This window comes from Scleropages formosus, chromosome 1, assembly GCF_900964775.1.
Source record: "Scleropages formosus chromosome 1, fSclFor1.1, whole genome shotgun sequence".
Taxonomy (NCBI): Eukaryota; Metazoa; Chordata; class Actinopteri; order Osteoglossiformes; family Osteoglossidae; genus Scleropages; species Scleropages formosus.
Window position 1 is genome coordinate 6,739,760 of NC_041806.1, and position 14,892 is coordinate 6,754,651.

The window sequence follows — 14,892 nt, forward strand, 5'->3', positions numbered from 1 at the left end:
CCCAGCTCAAAACGACCAATAATAGAAATTAGTTACTTTTTCTTGGATGAAATGTTTTGTTGCCGCATATCCAGATAAAATGCTTGCAACTTTCCAGAGTCAGAATCGTTTCGCCGCTTCTCCCAAGGCTCCGTCCGAGGAGTTTCCTGAGTAAAAACCACCCCTCCCACGTCACACCCCAACATATTTTATCGAAACCTCTCGGCGAACGTGTCTTACTCTCAAAGTTTTTTTTTTTTTGCATTTACGATCCATCGCTCTGTGATTTCTCGCCGTGTAATAACGTAACCCTCGGTCTGTGTGGATCCTCGTCCTTCCTCCTCTCTCTCCTCCGTGTGCAGTTTGGAGACCGCCAAGTCCACCGCCCAGTCCTCCTCCTCCATGGCCGCCACGGCTGATCTTAACCTGAGATTCACCCAGCAGTCCTCCGCTGCCTCGTCTCCGGTCGCAGCCCTGGCAGCGATGGGCGCCGTGCCCCACGCCCCGGTGCTGGGAGCCCCCTACACCCTCCCCTTGTCCAGCCTCCTCGGAGTGAAGCCAGTCCCCTTCCTGGCCATAACCGCACCGCCTGCGCCCGTCCCTGCCCACGGATCGCTGGCCTCCTTCACCACTAAGATTTCCTCGGCCAACGGGATCAAGAAACCCGAGAGACAGAAGTTTGCGCCCTACTGATGTTCCGTCGCGGCTCCCCAACCCATCGCATCGAGGGATGAGAAACAGGGCCATTTTTTTCTCTGTGTGTGTGTGTGTGTGTGTGTGTGTGTGTGTGTGTGTGCGCGTGCAGCACTTCTGCATCATATTGCCAGGTAGAAAAGAGACCACTTCTTTCGGTAGCTTTCATGTGCGTTGTCCTCGAACCGCAAGGGGCGAGCCAGATGGAAAGTCGGCACATCTAGCGATCCGTACTTTGTTTTCGAAGAATACATCTTCTTTACTCATGGACCGCTCTGAACATCCGCTCCTTCAGGTCGGGCAACAAAGACGTTTTTTTCCACTAATTTCTACATGACAGAAAGGCAGCTGACGCTCAGCAAAATACACACACGAAAAAAAAAAAAAAAAAATCGACAGAATGTCCGTGCGTTATGTTATTTTTTTTCTTAGCGTCTGAAATTAGCTATTTATTTATTTTCATTACTTCTTTTGTTAATTATACGGATTTCCCGCAAAAACGTCGCATTTTGATCCGTTTTGTTGCCGTTCGCCGTCGACTCGCGTTCAAACATGCGGTGAATGTTGACGAACCTCGGTGGACGCGGACCCGTTTTGCGCAGCAGGTATCCCGATTCGAAAGAAAGCGCGTTTTTTCCCCCCCGCCGCACAGGTGTGAGGACGCTTGCGACGCGCGTCGCTTTTGCAGCAACTTGCTGGAAAACGGCGCGTGAGGAATGTCACTCCAGCCAACGCTGTCCGTCCCCCTATTCAAGAAAACGGGGAAAATCTTGGTTGAGTCGCTCGTGTGTATTTTCATGATTTTTTTTTTTTTTTTTTTCCTTTTTGTCCTTCCAAACATTTGCATGAGTACAAATGTGTGTAATGTCTATGCAAAAATATTTGTGAATGGCTCTTTATAGTATGTCCTGTTCCGCTCGTGTGGCAGCTGTTCAGAGCTACATAAGAAGAAAGGGCTATTCGGACCAGTGTTACAGGCGGGTTTGAGCCCCGAACCCCGAACCCCCACCCGACAAACCAAAAGATCCACCGCGGTTCACGAAAACCACGCCGGAGCTCAGAGAAACACAACACACTTTTACCACGATTATTAGTGACCACAGAACTGGCAAAAGGTGAAAATCGCTTCACTAGTAAAGCGAGCGAATGAATCTGCGTTTTTTTTCCATACGGACGTTTGTCGTACGTGTCTTATCTGAAATATTGTGGTTTTTATTTATTGTCTCGATTTTGTTTGTTCGCTACCGGTCGAGTTATTAAAAATGACGCATTAACCAAAATGGCGCCGCTTCGGTGTTGTTTGCCTTTTCTTCGGGGTGTCCGAACGGATCCGTGACGTCACGTCGGCGGGGGATTCGCCGTGAAATCGAGCTTCGCCCGGTCCTTGGGTCGCCGAAGGAACCCGATGCGCTTTACTCATTATTTCTACTGCTTTTATCACACGATATCTGTGTTTCCAGCTTTTGAAATACGAAAGTGATGTCTGGAACTTCTCAGCCGTAAATTCACTGGACGGCAGAGCCGGAAACGCCGGAAGATTCGGAACGTCCGGCGACGAGACTCTGCACTTGGATTCGCCCCTTTCTGTCGTCACTATGTTTAGTGTATCGTCTGGCAATGGTTTTTTCTCTCTTTTTTTTTGCGCTCAAGGCTTTTTCGTCGCTGAATCGGAAGCAGAAAAACGAGATTTATTCACTGCGGCTTCAAAGTCAAATCGGGGGGAAATAACGGAACGCTTCCGTGCGGTGCGTCGCTCACGACGTCACCTTTAAAGACGCAAAAGTGTGAAATGATATAACGGCAACCTTTGTTCGCTTATCTCATGCGGCCGCTTTTCGCAAGGCCGAGGTTCCGGCGAAGCCACCTGGTGCGATTCAGCGGTAAATCCCAAAAACACTCTTTTTTTTCCCCTGTACTACACATAATGAGGAGTTAATAAGCCAACGCCGACGCGGCAGTGACGGCCGTAACAGCGTGGCGTGTAAGGCTGCGCTCTCACACACCTTCAATCGCATCCGAGTAAATCTCTCCAGTTGGAGCCTCTGCATTGCCCTCCTTTCCCCAGTTTTCATTTCAATGTCATTCAGGCAGTCTGGCGCTGAGTCCTCGCACCCCCCAACACCCCCAGTCCTCCCCCTCACCCCTGGGACTCTAAGGCTCCTTTCATGTCTGCATCACACTCGCACATCGGCTCTGCGTTTGGAGCGACTCGGCTCGACTCGGGGTGTGGGGGAGGGGGGCAGATTGTTTTTCCCCTTTTACTGATCCAATTGGAATGTTGAAGACTCTGCATTAATATTTCATAGCGTTTGTCTCCATTTCCCGGGCCCCTAAGAGCTGGCGTCGGCTCACGGACGGGGAGAGAGGGCGGTCGATTGCGGCTTGCGGGAGGCGCGTCAGAGAAGGGAGCGCGACGCGTTCTCTCGCAGAGCCGGAGCCTGGATCACCCCCCCCCCGCCGCCCAGGGTGCCATTCAGCACGCCTGCTTAGCAAGGCAGAATGCGGTCGAAGCTCGAGTCCCATCTAGTCCCGAGCTCAGCCTCAGGGACACGCCTCAGTCTTGCACGTGAGCACGTGCCAAGTGCTCTGATGATAATGACAATATCATGCGCGCGAGCGGGTGAAGTGTTTCTGCTGGGGCGTCCAAAAAATATCCTTGTTTGCAGTCGCGTGACTGCTTGCGCTGTTCGGGGCTCATCTGTGGCTGGTGCTGTGCCCCCTACTGGTGGCTCTGGGGAGTAACGTGCGAAGACGGCGCTCGGGTTCAGCTCTGTGCGTTAAAACAAGGTCCACAGGGTAAAGTAGAGGAAAGAAGCGACTTACGGGGGTTGAGACTCGATCCGAGTCTGAAAAAAGAAAAAGGGAAAGTCAAGAGGTTCAGGGGATTTGTGTGAAAATGAAAACTACTGGGTGCTGGATGCAGTAAAGTGTGGTATACCACCCAGAAGTACACAGACACCACGCTGCAGGCGGCGCCACGGTGACCGAGGAACGTCGACAAATCGCGTCTCTGTGACCCGATCCTGTGGGCCTGAATGGGACAGACAGGAAGGCCCTTACAAGACGGCGGTTCGGCCGATTTGGATCGATGCTGCGCTCCGAGCTCTAAGCCCTGTCAGCGCGCAGGACAGACGCTTTAATCCCGCGGCGTCGGACAGCTGGCACGCCGATCGCACTTAAAACGGTCGCTGAGATTACATTGCGCTGTTTCCCCATGTGTCTCTTTCCTCGCCGCTGTCTCCCTCTGCGAAGAGACAAGCGCGGGGAATAAAAACGAGATTCAATTTGGCGCAAACCGGCCGGATCTGATAGAGAAGCAGGCCGTCAAAGCTGCTAATGACTACAGAAAGTGATCCGTTTAAGGCAGAAGCTGAAATAAATTCAGTGACGGTACTGTGGGAGAAGTCGGTTTTACACTTTGTAAAGCAAAGTGAAATTCGATGGTCGTAGAGCAAATTCATCTGATTTCATTTTCTGAGACTGTATGTGAAGGGGGGCACGGTGGTGCAGCGGGTTTGGCCTGCACCTGCTCTCCGGTGGGTCTGGGGTTCGAGTCCCGCTTGGGGTGCCTTGCGATGGACTGGCGTCCCGTCCTGGGTGTGTCCCCTACCCCTCCGGCCTCACGCCCTGTGTTGCCGGGTTAGGCTCCGGATCACCGCGACCCCACTTGGGACAAGCGCTTTCAGTCTCTGTGTGTATGTGAGTGAGAGCAACTGTACATAAAGGTAAAAAGACATACATCCTGGCTCATCTACCTACAACAAGCGGTAGATACCAAAAGTCAATATGAAACTTGATTTGTTCAGACATACAAAGCCGCTTTTACCACCAAGTTTAACAATGTCGACTCGACGTTTCAATTCAATCCCGGGTTTGGCCCTACGAAAGTCTCGGATAAAGTTACGATACCTCACGTTTACCTCTATTTGTTTTGCAGACACTTCTCCACTTGTCTCTCGGTAAACGAAACTACATTTCGCCCAGAGGCCGAGAGCTTCAGATACAGACACGTGATTTTCGAAGCACAGCCAGTTTGTGTGATACCACGGTTTCGCTGGTACAACTGAGTCAAACGGGAAATACGAGGTAGGACGCACGGGTCCAGCGGAACGGGGGTCTGAGACCCGTCTTGAATCCAACAAAAAACTCGGATTTTTGACCGATTTATTCCGTCAACTGTGTGACGTTCCTCGTCTCACCGATCGCTGACACCCATAGCCACGTGAGATGCACAAGTGACCTGAAGTGACCCCCTCTACTGCACCGAGTGTGTTTTGCAGCAAGAGGCAGCGATGCAAGCTTGGCTCACGACGGGTGGCAATTTTTAAAAAGTGAAGAAATTATTAGAAGCTGAGAACCTGGAAAGAGCTGTTTGTGTCTTACGAAATTCCTAAATTGAACACCTGTAACACGAGGAACCGGTTTGTGGTTTCACATGCATACGTTTGCGTTAGATGGCATCGTAGTGGTGGAGCAGGTAGCCTCCTGACCTCTGGGTTTGGATGAATGTTTCATTCCCGCCACATCTGCGCCGAGCTTGCGTGTTCACGTCTTTCCTTCATGTGCTCTGGTTTCCTCACACAGTCCAAAGAAGTGTGTGTGTTACTGCTGTATGACTAGTTGATTGTAGGGAGTTTAGCGCAGCGTATCTAGCATTTTTTCAGTCGCCTAGTTAATACTCGTTAATTGTATGGTCACCTTGGGGACAAAAAAGCGTCTGTAAAATCATGAGTGCGGTTTACATTTACATGTATTCATTTAGCAGATGCTATTCTCCAAAGCGACGTACATCTCATAGAAAATACAATGTATCCATCACATTAGGAGAAAGAGACACTTAGATGCAGACGAGTGATTCTTAAGTATAGTTAGTTTCCACCATACGAATCAATGTTCATCACACGAGTCGCTGCATTGAACTTTATCAGTTTACCATGCTGGGGGTCTTCAAGCATTTGCCCTGTTTTTTTTTTTTTTTTTTTTTTTTCCTTTTCTATGTTTACTTTTAGGCTTTCTGCTCTTTATTATATAATATTTTCTCATAGCGAATAGGATCCAGTTGACATTCCTTCTGGTAACACATGCCACCTGTGCTAAAATATTTGCATGTTCTATACTGACATCTAGTGGTAGCAACAGATATCAGCCCAGCAAACCATAACATCTTAAAGACAACTGATCATATTTACATTTATTCCTATAACAGATGGTTTTCTCCAATCATACAGCTCAGAGATAACAAAAGTGTATTTCACTAACTGATGAAGAGGTATGAATTCAGACTGGACTCTCAAAGCAGTCAATTTGTCTAATTGGTACAGTACCTTTTTTTAAAAAAAAAAATATAATGTCCTGCAAGTTTATAAAGTGAATAGGAGAATTTTAGATGTGATTCCAAAATACATGTGTTTGGAGAGTGATGATGCAGATGACGTGAGCGAGTTGTGCGGTTTGATAGAAAATCCTCGACAGGTGGAGGCTGCGTCCAAACTGCACTGGCAGAGGACGCCCTGTCTCAGCCGGGAATCGAACCCATTACTGTTACTGCCAGCGAAACGCTGGAAAGTGCTGTTGTGCACATTTTGTTTCATTTCATTTTATGCACATTCATTTTTTTCCAGAATATTAGGACATATGCCATTACTCGGAACTTAAAAGCAGACACTGAGTCCTACAAACTCTTCCATGTGTTGATAACTCCACTAACTTCTAATAAGTTGCAATCAATAAAAGCAGAATAATACATATGTCCCTGCACTTATTAAAAGGTTAGGTTCTGTAGAAAAACTGAAAGTTTTAATGCAAAAGCAACTGCGTAAACCTTCCCTTGATCGATGATGAAAAACTGCATGTCCGCTGCAGTGTCGCTCATCCCAGAAGCATGAAGAGCGCAGCGGGATAAACCCTCTCCGTGATGCCACTGCATCATCATGTAAAACATTCGATTATTTTTCATAACTTCAAACTTCATTAAAATTAAAACGTGTTTAAAATGACGGAAAACTTGAAATGCATCACATTCTATTCAGTGTCCGCGATCACACAAACATATCCGGCTCCTGGCTGCTACCATGACCGTTGATTTATTCGTTGCTTATTTTCTGTGAAAGTCTTGGATATAGCCATAATAACTAATATAATAAAATGGTAATATAGTATTACATGTAGCTGATATTTTTTCTCCAAAGTGACTTACAAAGCTAAGGTTACTATTACCACAAGCTTACAATTATTTTACCCATTTATACAGCAGGGTCATTTTACTGGAGCAGTTTAGGGTAAGTACCTTGCTCAAGGGTACTACAGCTGGAGGCAGGGATTTAACCTGTGACCTTTGAGCCAAAGGCGGCAGCAGCTCTAACCACTACGCTACCAGCTGCCCCTATTATAATTATATAATTATTCAGATGTTCAACACCTGACATCTGAATCCACAACCCTGAGCTACAAACACCACCGATTTATCTCTACCATTGCTAATTATATAATTATAATGCATTATAATACACACACACACACACACACACACACACACACACACTGTCTGAACCGCTTGTCCCATACAGGGTCGCGGGGAGCCGGAGCCTAACCCGGCAGCACGGGGCGTGAGGCTGGAGGGGGAGGGGACGCACCCAGGACGGGATGCCAGTCCGTCGCAGGGCACCCCAAGCGGGACTTGAACCCCAGACCCACCAGAGAGCAGGACCCGGTCCCCCACCCCCGTATTATAATTGTAATATATTATTTTAACTAAAAAAAAAAAAATTTTTTTCTTCGCACACCTATTTTCTAAAAATCCAGTAGCTGAGTACGCGGCCAGCCGACAGATGTCAGTAAGAGGCACCCGAACAGAACGGGCCCGTGTGGGACTGGGTTAAGAGCACACTGACCGAGTTTACTTCCGCTGTCCCCAGCTTGTTTCACCTGTTCACGACAGTCCATACATTACGCCACAAAGTGTGGATGCATTAATGAGATGAGTCAGTCATCAAACGGCAATGATTATGAGTCTGAGCAGACAAGGTACTTGTACACTGAGTGATTCTGATTTTTCATTATCTTTAATTTGAATGCAGATTGTTAAGCTTTCACTGATTGGGTCGTTATATTGGTCAGTTAATGTTTATATTATAAATTGCAAATGGGATTGAACATGAGGTTGTTTTAATTTTGATGTACAGTTAATATTTAGTTAAAACTCTCCCAGGGTAGGGGGTGCGGTGGCACGGTGGCGCAGTTGGTTTGGCCAGGTCCTGCTTGCTGGTAGGTCAGGGGTTCGAGTCCCCCTGGGGGTGCAGCATAACTGAAATCCATCCCTCTGTGACTGAAGTATATTTTTTAGTTTAAATCTTATACAGGAGAGCTGCTGTGGGTAAACAAGAAGGAACGGGCAATTTATGAACCCGTATCGTTGCCAAACGTCCGACAGTCCATCTTCGTGCAGCTGTGGCGTTTTCAGTTTTTCCAAATTTAGTTGTTTTGAGTACTTTCTTACGCTTGGCTGACTGAAGCAGAATGCAGCGTGCGAATATACACACTCCTCCGACACACAGCACGCTCACGTCGACCTTTATTCGTTTAGCTGACGCTTTTCTCCGAAGCAACTTATAATGTTAAGCTATTTCCAGTTATTTACCATACAGCTGGGTAATTTTACCAGAGCAGTTTTAAGGTAAGCACCTCGCTCAAGGGTAGTGCAGCAGGGATTCGAACCGGTGACCTTTGGGTCCGAAAGAAACGGCTGTAACCCCCAGGCTCGCTATCCGTACAACGGCTAACGGTTTCAGAGAAACCCATCGTGCGCTCAAAACCATGCGTTTTCCGCAAGGTCTTTCAACCAAAGGTGCGCTTTGTCCCCTGCTCCAGTACTCACCTCACTGGCTATTTTGTTCATGCTGGATCCACACACCATCAGAAGCATTATTGTCCAACATGGAACAACTGTATAAATTAATATGAGAAGAAAAGTATGAGACTTGAGACTTTGCATCTCTAATACGTTACATGTGCAGGTTATCGGCGATACAGACAGAAATAAATTCCTCTTTGACGACCGCGAAACGTTAGCGAGGCGACGGAGGAGCTCGAGCAGGTCGCGAGGGTCCGGTTCCGCTTACCGCGAAGGTAAACGCCGCGCACCTTCAGCGAAGAAGCGATTGCGAGACGGTCCTCGCGTGCGATCGCAGATGCTGCCGCGCGAAGCGGCCAAGTTAAAGGTGATCGTGTAAGATATTTACGCAACTGCCAACGAGCGCACGGGGCGATGAGTCTTTAAGGCCAAGAAAATCCTTTTGTTGGATCCGAACCTACGAAAATCTCTGACGTTCCCCAAACGTAAAAGGGACCGAGCGCGGCGCGTTTACACTTTCTCTCCATACCACAGGGCTGAGTTTCATGTCAGTTTCTCTTTTAATTAAAAAATATATATATTATTGATACACTTCAGCTGGTTTCAAACTCTACAGGGGTGACAGAATATGAATGCGACAGGAAACGTCAGCTCTTCCTACACTTCATAGTGCAGTTTTTCTTTCGGAATATAAATTTCATAAATTATAAAAACGGCTTCAAGAAGAAACTACAGTCATTCCGGCGTGTCAGAGACGTCCCCACCGCTCCCTGCGCGGCTGTCAAAGCTCTGTCCTCCTTTCAGCTGCGCCGGGCGCATGTTTGGGCAGAAGCTCATCGATTCTGCGGACGAAGTCCGATTTCTCCACGCAGCCCTTGCAAGCCTCGCCCCATTTGTCTAGGATCTTCTTCAGGTCCTTCACCTTGAGCTTTTTCAGGCCCTCCGGGCTCAGGTCCTCAACTTCTTTGTCTGAAGACACAGCGAAGAGGAAGTGCGAGGTAAGACACTCGGCTTACATGCACGAATGGAAGAAAAGAGCAGACCTCCATGCGGACGTCGTACAGATGTGTTACATGATTGCATACAGTTATACTGAACATGGTGTGGTGTCATGGGTTTGGCCTGTGCCTGCTCTCTAGCGGGCCTGGGGTTCGAGTTCTGCTCGAGGTGCCTTGTGATGGAGTGGCGTCCCGTCCTGGGTGCGTCCCCTCCCCCTCCAGCCCTACGCCCTGTGTTAGGCTTCAGTTCACCGCAACCCCGCTTGGGACAAGTGGTTTCAGTGTGTGTGTGTGTGAGTGAGTGTATTCAACAAGCACATCTTTACTGCACTCTTTCAAATGAAGACAGGAGACATGACTGCTGGCTTATTTTAAAATATCGGACAAGAACTGTGCCAACGCTACATAGCGAATGAAGTCGCGATCTCTAGAGTAGTCAGACATAATCCTACTAAACAAAAGAAATAAAAATTTTGGGTTTTTTTCTTTTAAAAAAAAAAAAAAAAAAAAAAAAAAGTGTGCTTTATCACATCAAAGGAACATACTGAAGCACACAAATGTGGTTTAGGCAGAAATAAGAAAAGTGAAAGTGATGCTACAGCGACAGACCCTACATTGCAAGGGAGTGATGGAACCCCTCTGCCCAGATGATTTTAAAAAGCAAAGACGGGATTAAACCCACACAAGCATAAACAAAATAAGAACAAGAGCACAACGTGTGATCGTTACCGCTAGTTAAGCGGACGCTCTTCTCCAAAGCGACAAAATGCAAGAAGAAGCGGAATGCAGTAAAGAAGCAATTCGCCTCTGTGATAATACCACTGAAATGTTTCCTATTCTGGGATTTGACAGCTCAGCGACATCTTAGCGTTTTAAAACTTTGCGACTTTGCATTGCTCTGCTTTGCATGTGCTTTGCAAGTAAAAACGGCGTGAAACCAGGCACTATGAACACTAGGGCTCCGCAAAGCTTTGGACTGCGATGTCGAAAACGTTGCACACGGGCCACCTCGCAGAGCGGAGATACTTTAGGTGACGAGACACGTGTCACTTCGCCAAGCATCTCTTCCGTCCTACGACTCATCCTCCTCACGGCGTCCCTCGGGGGCCTAAACCATGTTTCGTGGTAAAAATCTGACTTCGCCTTTAAACAGATGATCCTGTCTCCTACATCACTTCCTTTCCTTAAAAGGCAGCTGGCAGCATAGTAGTGCGAGCTACTGCCTTTGGACCCAAAGCTCACAGGTTCAAATCCCATTATCAGCTCTAACTGCACTACCCGATGTCCCACTTAGTCTTGACAGTGACATGATGAAAATCTGTGATGGGACTCATCTGATGACCTCCTCATCATCATCATCATCATCATCAGGCCATGGCAGAAGGTCCAGCCCTGGCATCCTAAGCAGACTCACCGTATCTGAGCTCGCAGATCTGCCCGTCCTTCTTCTTCAGCTTCTCGCAGATCTTCTCCACGGGCACGTGGTGGCTCATGGGCCTCGAGACCTCGTTGAGTATCTTGGTGGCCGCGTCACTTGTTGCCCCGATGTAGTAACACTGCGAAGGTAGGGGGGGTGTGTGTGTGCGCGTGCGTGCGTGCGTGCGTGCACATGATCAAGTGAAGCAGAGGCCACGCAGCACACGAAGTGCGCGCGCCACACTCACCAGCCGGTTCTCTTTACCCGCGGCGTGTCGGCAGCGCTGCACGAGCGCGTTCTCGATGTCGGCGCCGCGGAACGGCACGCGCCCCTCGCTCAGCGACTCGTAGAAGCTGCCCAGGAAGCGCACGCACACTGAAAGGCACCAACAACACACACACAGAGAGAAAGAGAGAGAGGGAGAGATAGCTCATCCTGTCCCGCAGACGAGTGGCGCTTTTGATTTTTCTCTCAACACTTGGACGACGCGTCGCCCTTCTTCGCAACTCACCTTCGCAGTCTCCATCCTTCAGGGCGCCGCTCACGCCGAGTATCAGCGCAAACGCGACTGAAGCCGAAAAAGTACTTAAACAGGACATAGCGAAGTGTTGTTGTTGTTTTTTGTTTCGTTTAATACTTCTACTGTTAACGACAGTGCTACAACTGCACCAACTGTCACCGGACACGCGATCAACACTTCACAATCGCACGCAAATTCATTCAACTGATGGTCTACGTCCCGGCGAAGAGAGCCCGCCCCCGCTGCAATCTTATTGGATACAAGTAGGACACGCTTCCACTTTCACTAAAATGATTGGACCGTCCTCTGCATCCTTCCACGAACGACTACCTGATTGGATAGACACCTGCTTCTCCGGGGGGCACGAGCCAGTTGGCGCCCGTCAATTGGATCGATATTCCAAAGCAGCACGAATCACCCTGTATTATATAAAAATGTTTAGAAGAAGTTGTTCGCGAAACCGATCGAAAGGCCGTGAGCTACATCCGCTGACGTCATCGGTACCTGTAGTTTAGTGGAAAGGATGCGGCATGATCATGCGCCTCCCATGAAGTTCTCCTAAAGCTCTTTTTCATGTTTCAAACGAAGAATTTAGCGGCTATCTGCAACATTTCTCTTGTTTTGATTCACCCACTTTCATATTTCTGATGACTTCTGTGTGCATTGTTATATTATGTCTATGGAAAATGCTCTCAACCATATTCATAATATATGGATATGTACAGAAAGGTGGCTTTTTAACAGATGGTCACTGAAACAATTCTATATGAAGAAAACAAATCGTATATTGTGCACTCAAGTAGAATATTGTACCATCAGACACATTTAAAAGAACGATGAACATCTGTCTGTGCCCCGCAGGGTCTTATCTTTTGTGTGTCGCTCATAGTATGTTTGTTCGGAATGAATTCAAACTGATTCTGGTACAATCTATTTAACAGAAAACCATTCAATCACAAGAAACAGACAAAAGAGACTCAATAAAACATATTCTTTAATGCTTTCACACTGCAATGATTTAGCAAGTAAGAAAAATGTGTGAATTTCACAACCAAATCCACATTTCAGTTTATTCATGCTGTAACAATGTATACAACATAGTGCTGTTATGATTGTGCAAAGCTTTTTTTTTTTGCCTTGTAGATAAAACCATCTTTAACACAAATCACACAAAGTAACGGTAGTTAGTTAGCCTTTATAAGAGTCACGTTTATTTTGTGTTTGTTTACGTTTATACGTATATATAAAATACATTTATATCATAAAGTACAAGGCTGACAATCACAATCTATACATGGTTTGCCTGATTTATACTTTATAAATAAAGAGATTTCAGAGATTGTATTTACAAAACGTCAAGCCAGACAGAATGATTTTTATAACCAACGCAACAAGCGTCAAAAGTTTTATCACAATACGGCAGATTCCCTATTAACTGACTCTTTCCATTATACCTTTATTCAAAAACTATGTAGAAAAAAAGCCATAATCAAAATAATAACTGGATCTCCATAAACACTAAACATCTTCGCCGATATAATATTTACGGTATATACATGTTTTCTATGTCCCTATATCGCACAAAGAAAAATGCCTTTATGCCTATAAGAAGAAACAGAGGTGGGGGTAAACCATTTAAAATATTCATGAGGTTTAAAAGTAAACCCAAACAATTTAGATCATAATATACATGTCTAAACAGTTACCTATACATATGTTTAGAAATAAAGACATGCACTTGAATGATGATTTGTCTCAAGGTTATTCAGCTCACTCATTTCCAGGAACTAAGTTGACAGGGTTGTTACGTCTTAAGGGGCACCTAGAAAAATTAAATCCATAAGTAAAATTTGATTGGAGACAATAAGCCTGTATCTAGCTACCTTCACAGGACCAGTGTCTCGAAGTAGATGATGAAATGGAAGCAAAGAAATATGCAATAATGCTCGCTGAACTAAGGCCAAATACAAGAAAAAAAGAAAAACCTGCTCCTAGAAACAGGCCCTCATTACCTGCCTGTAGTGGGTAACTCTACAATCTGATGCATAACAATCTCCACTATAAATAACAAAATTCCTTGTTTTAGAGTACACATAACAGAAAAACATCTATACTGTGGAGCATTATATTATATGCTATTTACAAAAAAAAAAAAAAAAAAAGTTGGTGCCTCTGAGCATCTATAAGCACTGAGCAATATTTCTTTGGGCTGATCCGCGAAAGGTCATATGTCTCTCAGGTGAGACTCCTGACATATAAAACGGATCACATACCCATATTGTCCGTTATGAATGCAAAACAGCTGCAAATTGAACACCAATGGCTGCATTAAAATGCTCTCCCCAGCCCGTCCCTGCAAAAGTGGGAGGGTTAAGGTAAAGTGACCTGAAGGGGAATAAATTAGTAGGGAGGTACAGTGGTCTGGGGTATATAACAAGCCCTCAGCCTAAATTTATACTCAGAGAAAATACTCCTGCTCCCCAGAGACACAGAATTGATTTAAGGAAAATATGCTGATGGCAATTCTTACTAAGTGTCTGAGCGACCTTCATCTTTTTTTTTTAAGAAAGTCTGGAATGTTAAGAACATTCAGTAAAAATCATATCTCACGGCCTACCCTCCCACTCCTGCAATCACTCTCATAAACCGCAGAAGGCTTACAGCCATTATTGTAGCCACTGCCATAACTCCAAATCAGCTCCTGCTCACTACTGCCGCCACTCCCACTCACCGCTGCGGTCAACCCATACCCCAAAGCCTGTTCCTCCTTGTTCCCATGCAGAGGCTAGGGGATCTTGTGCTGCAGGGGTGTTGGCAGCACCATAGGTTGCTGCCGAAAGCCTTCTTCGGGGCGACAGACCTCTCTAAGGTATGGCTTGGACATAAGCACGGGGCCATGTCCGTGGCAGAAGTGGGCATTGCTGTGGTAATGCGGGTGTTCTTGAGGAGGACCAGGGCTGACACCCCCAGGGGCGGAGTGGCTACGACAAGGCAGAGCCTTGGCGGAGTGAATGTCTTCGGGCTCGGAGGTGCTGTAGCGGACATGTGGGTAGGGCGATCCCACGTCCTCTTCGGGGGTCCAGGCTTGGCTGGGAATGGAGTCCAAGGTGTCGGTTCGGCCTGGCGGCTCCGAGGGTGGAGCACACTGGCTCTCGCTCAGGGAGGACACACCGCTGCTGGCGCTGCCTGACAGCGTCGAGTTACTGCCGTCCAGGCCGGAGTGGAGGATGGTAGGTGAGGCAGGGATGGGGTGAAGGGGAGACTGTAGGAAGGATCGAGACACAGAGAATTGCAGAGAAAAGCCACCGACAGCCCGTGAGAGGGAGCCAGCCGTCACGAAACATAACCCATGGTCATTTTTCAAACGAAACAGAAATACTGTATGATGCACACGGAGAAATAAACGTGACATTCAAAGAATTATTGGGTCACGCAG

At 46.9% G+C, this 14,892-nt stretch overlaps 3 protein-coding genes across 7 annotated transcripts in view; 1 reads left to right on the forward strand and 2 right to left on the reverse strand.

The window, feature by feature from the left end:
* Nucleotides 1-2,562, forward strand: part of LOC108941937 (poly(rC)-binding protein 4-like) — a 38,939-nt gene extending 36,377 nt beyond the window's left edge. Inside the window, exons 15-16 of one of the 2 annotated variants that reach the window (XM_018764867.2) lie at nt 342-1,457; nt 1,601-2,562. In XM_018764867.2, the coding sequence (XP_018620383.2) occupies nt 342-672 (331 nt within the window). In that variant the 3' untranslated portion in view covers nt 673-1,457; nt 1,601-2,562. The remainder of the gene's footprint in view (nt 1-341; nt 1,458-1,600) is intronic. The other variant, XM_018764868.2, reaches the window with a different exon arrangement.
* A 6,465-nt stretch (nt 2,563-9,027) lies between these two features.
* LOC108941936 (mesencephalic astrocyte-derived neurotrophic factor-like) lies at nt 9,028-11,694 on the reverse strand. Its single transcript, XM_018764866.2, has 4 exons — nt 11,448-11,694; nt 11,184-11,311; nt 10,934-11,075; nt 9,028-9,490 (listed from the first exon to the last, which is right to left on the reverse strand). Exons 1-4 carry the CDS (start codon nt 11,533-11,535, stop codon nt 9,303-9,305), a joined length of 546 nt encoding a protein of 181 aa, XP_018620382.1. The 5' UTR covers nt 11,536-11,694; the 3' UTR covers nt 9,028-9,302.
* A 1,890-nt stretch (nt 11,695-13,584) lies between these two features.
* LOC108941935 (dedicator of cytokinesis protein 3-like) overlaps nt 13,585-14,892 on the reverse strand; it is a 48,794-nt gene continuing 47,486 nt past the window's right edge. For all 4 annotated transcript variants that reach the window (XM_018764864.2, XM_018764863.2, XM_018764862.2 and 1 more), the window contains one exon: nt 13,585-14,718. In XM_018764864.2, coding sequence (XP_018620380.1) covers nt 14,242-14,718 — 477 coding nt within the window. In that variant the 3' untranslated portion in view covers nt 13,585-14,241. The remainder of the gene's footprint in view (nt 14,719-14,892) is intronic.

Bases quoted from the DNA above. Each gene is read 5' to 3' on its own strand.
- LOC108941936 (XM_018764866.2), bottom strand. From the start codon at position 11,535: ATGTCCTGTTTAAGTACTTTTTCGGCTTCAGTCGCGTTTGCGCTGATA. The intron at 11,076-11,183 runs GTGAGTGTGGCG...CTACCTTCGCAG, and splicing joins CGGGTAAAGAGAACCGGCTG to TGTTACTACATCGGGGCAAC. The intron at 9,491-10,933 runs GTGAGTCTGCTT...CTGTGTCTTCAG, and splicing joins GATCTGCGAGCTCAGATACG to ACAAAGAAGTTGAGGACCTG.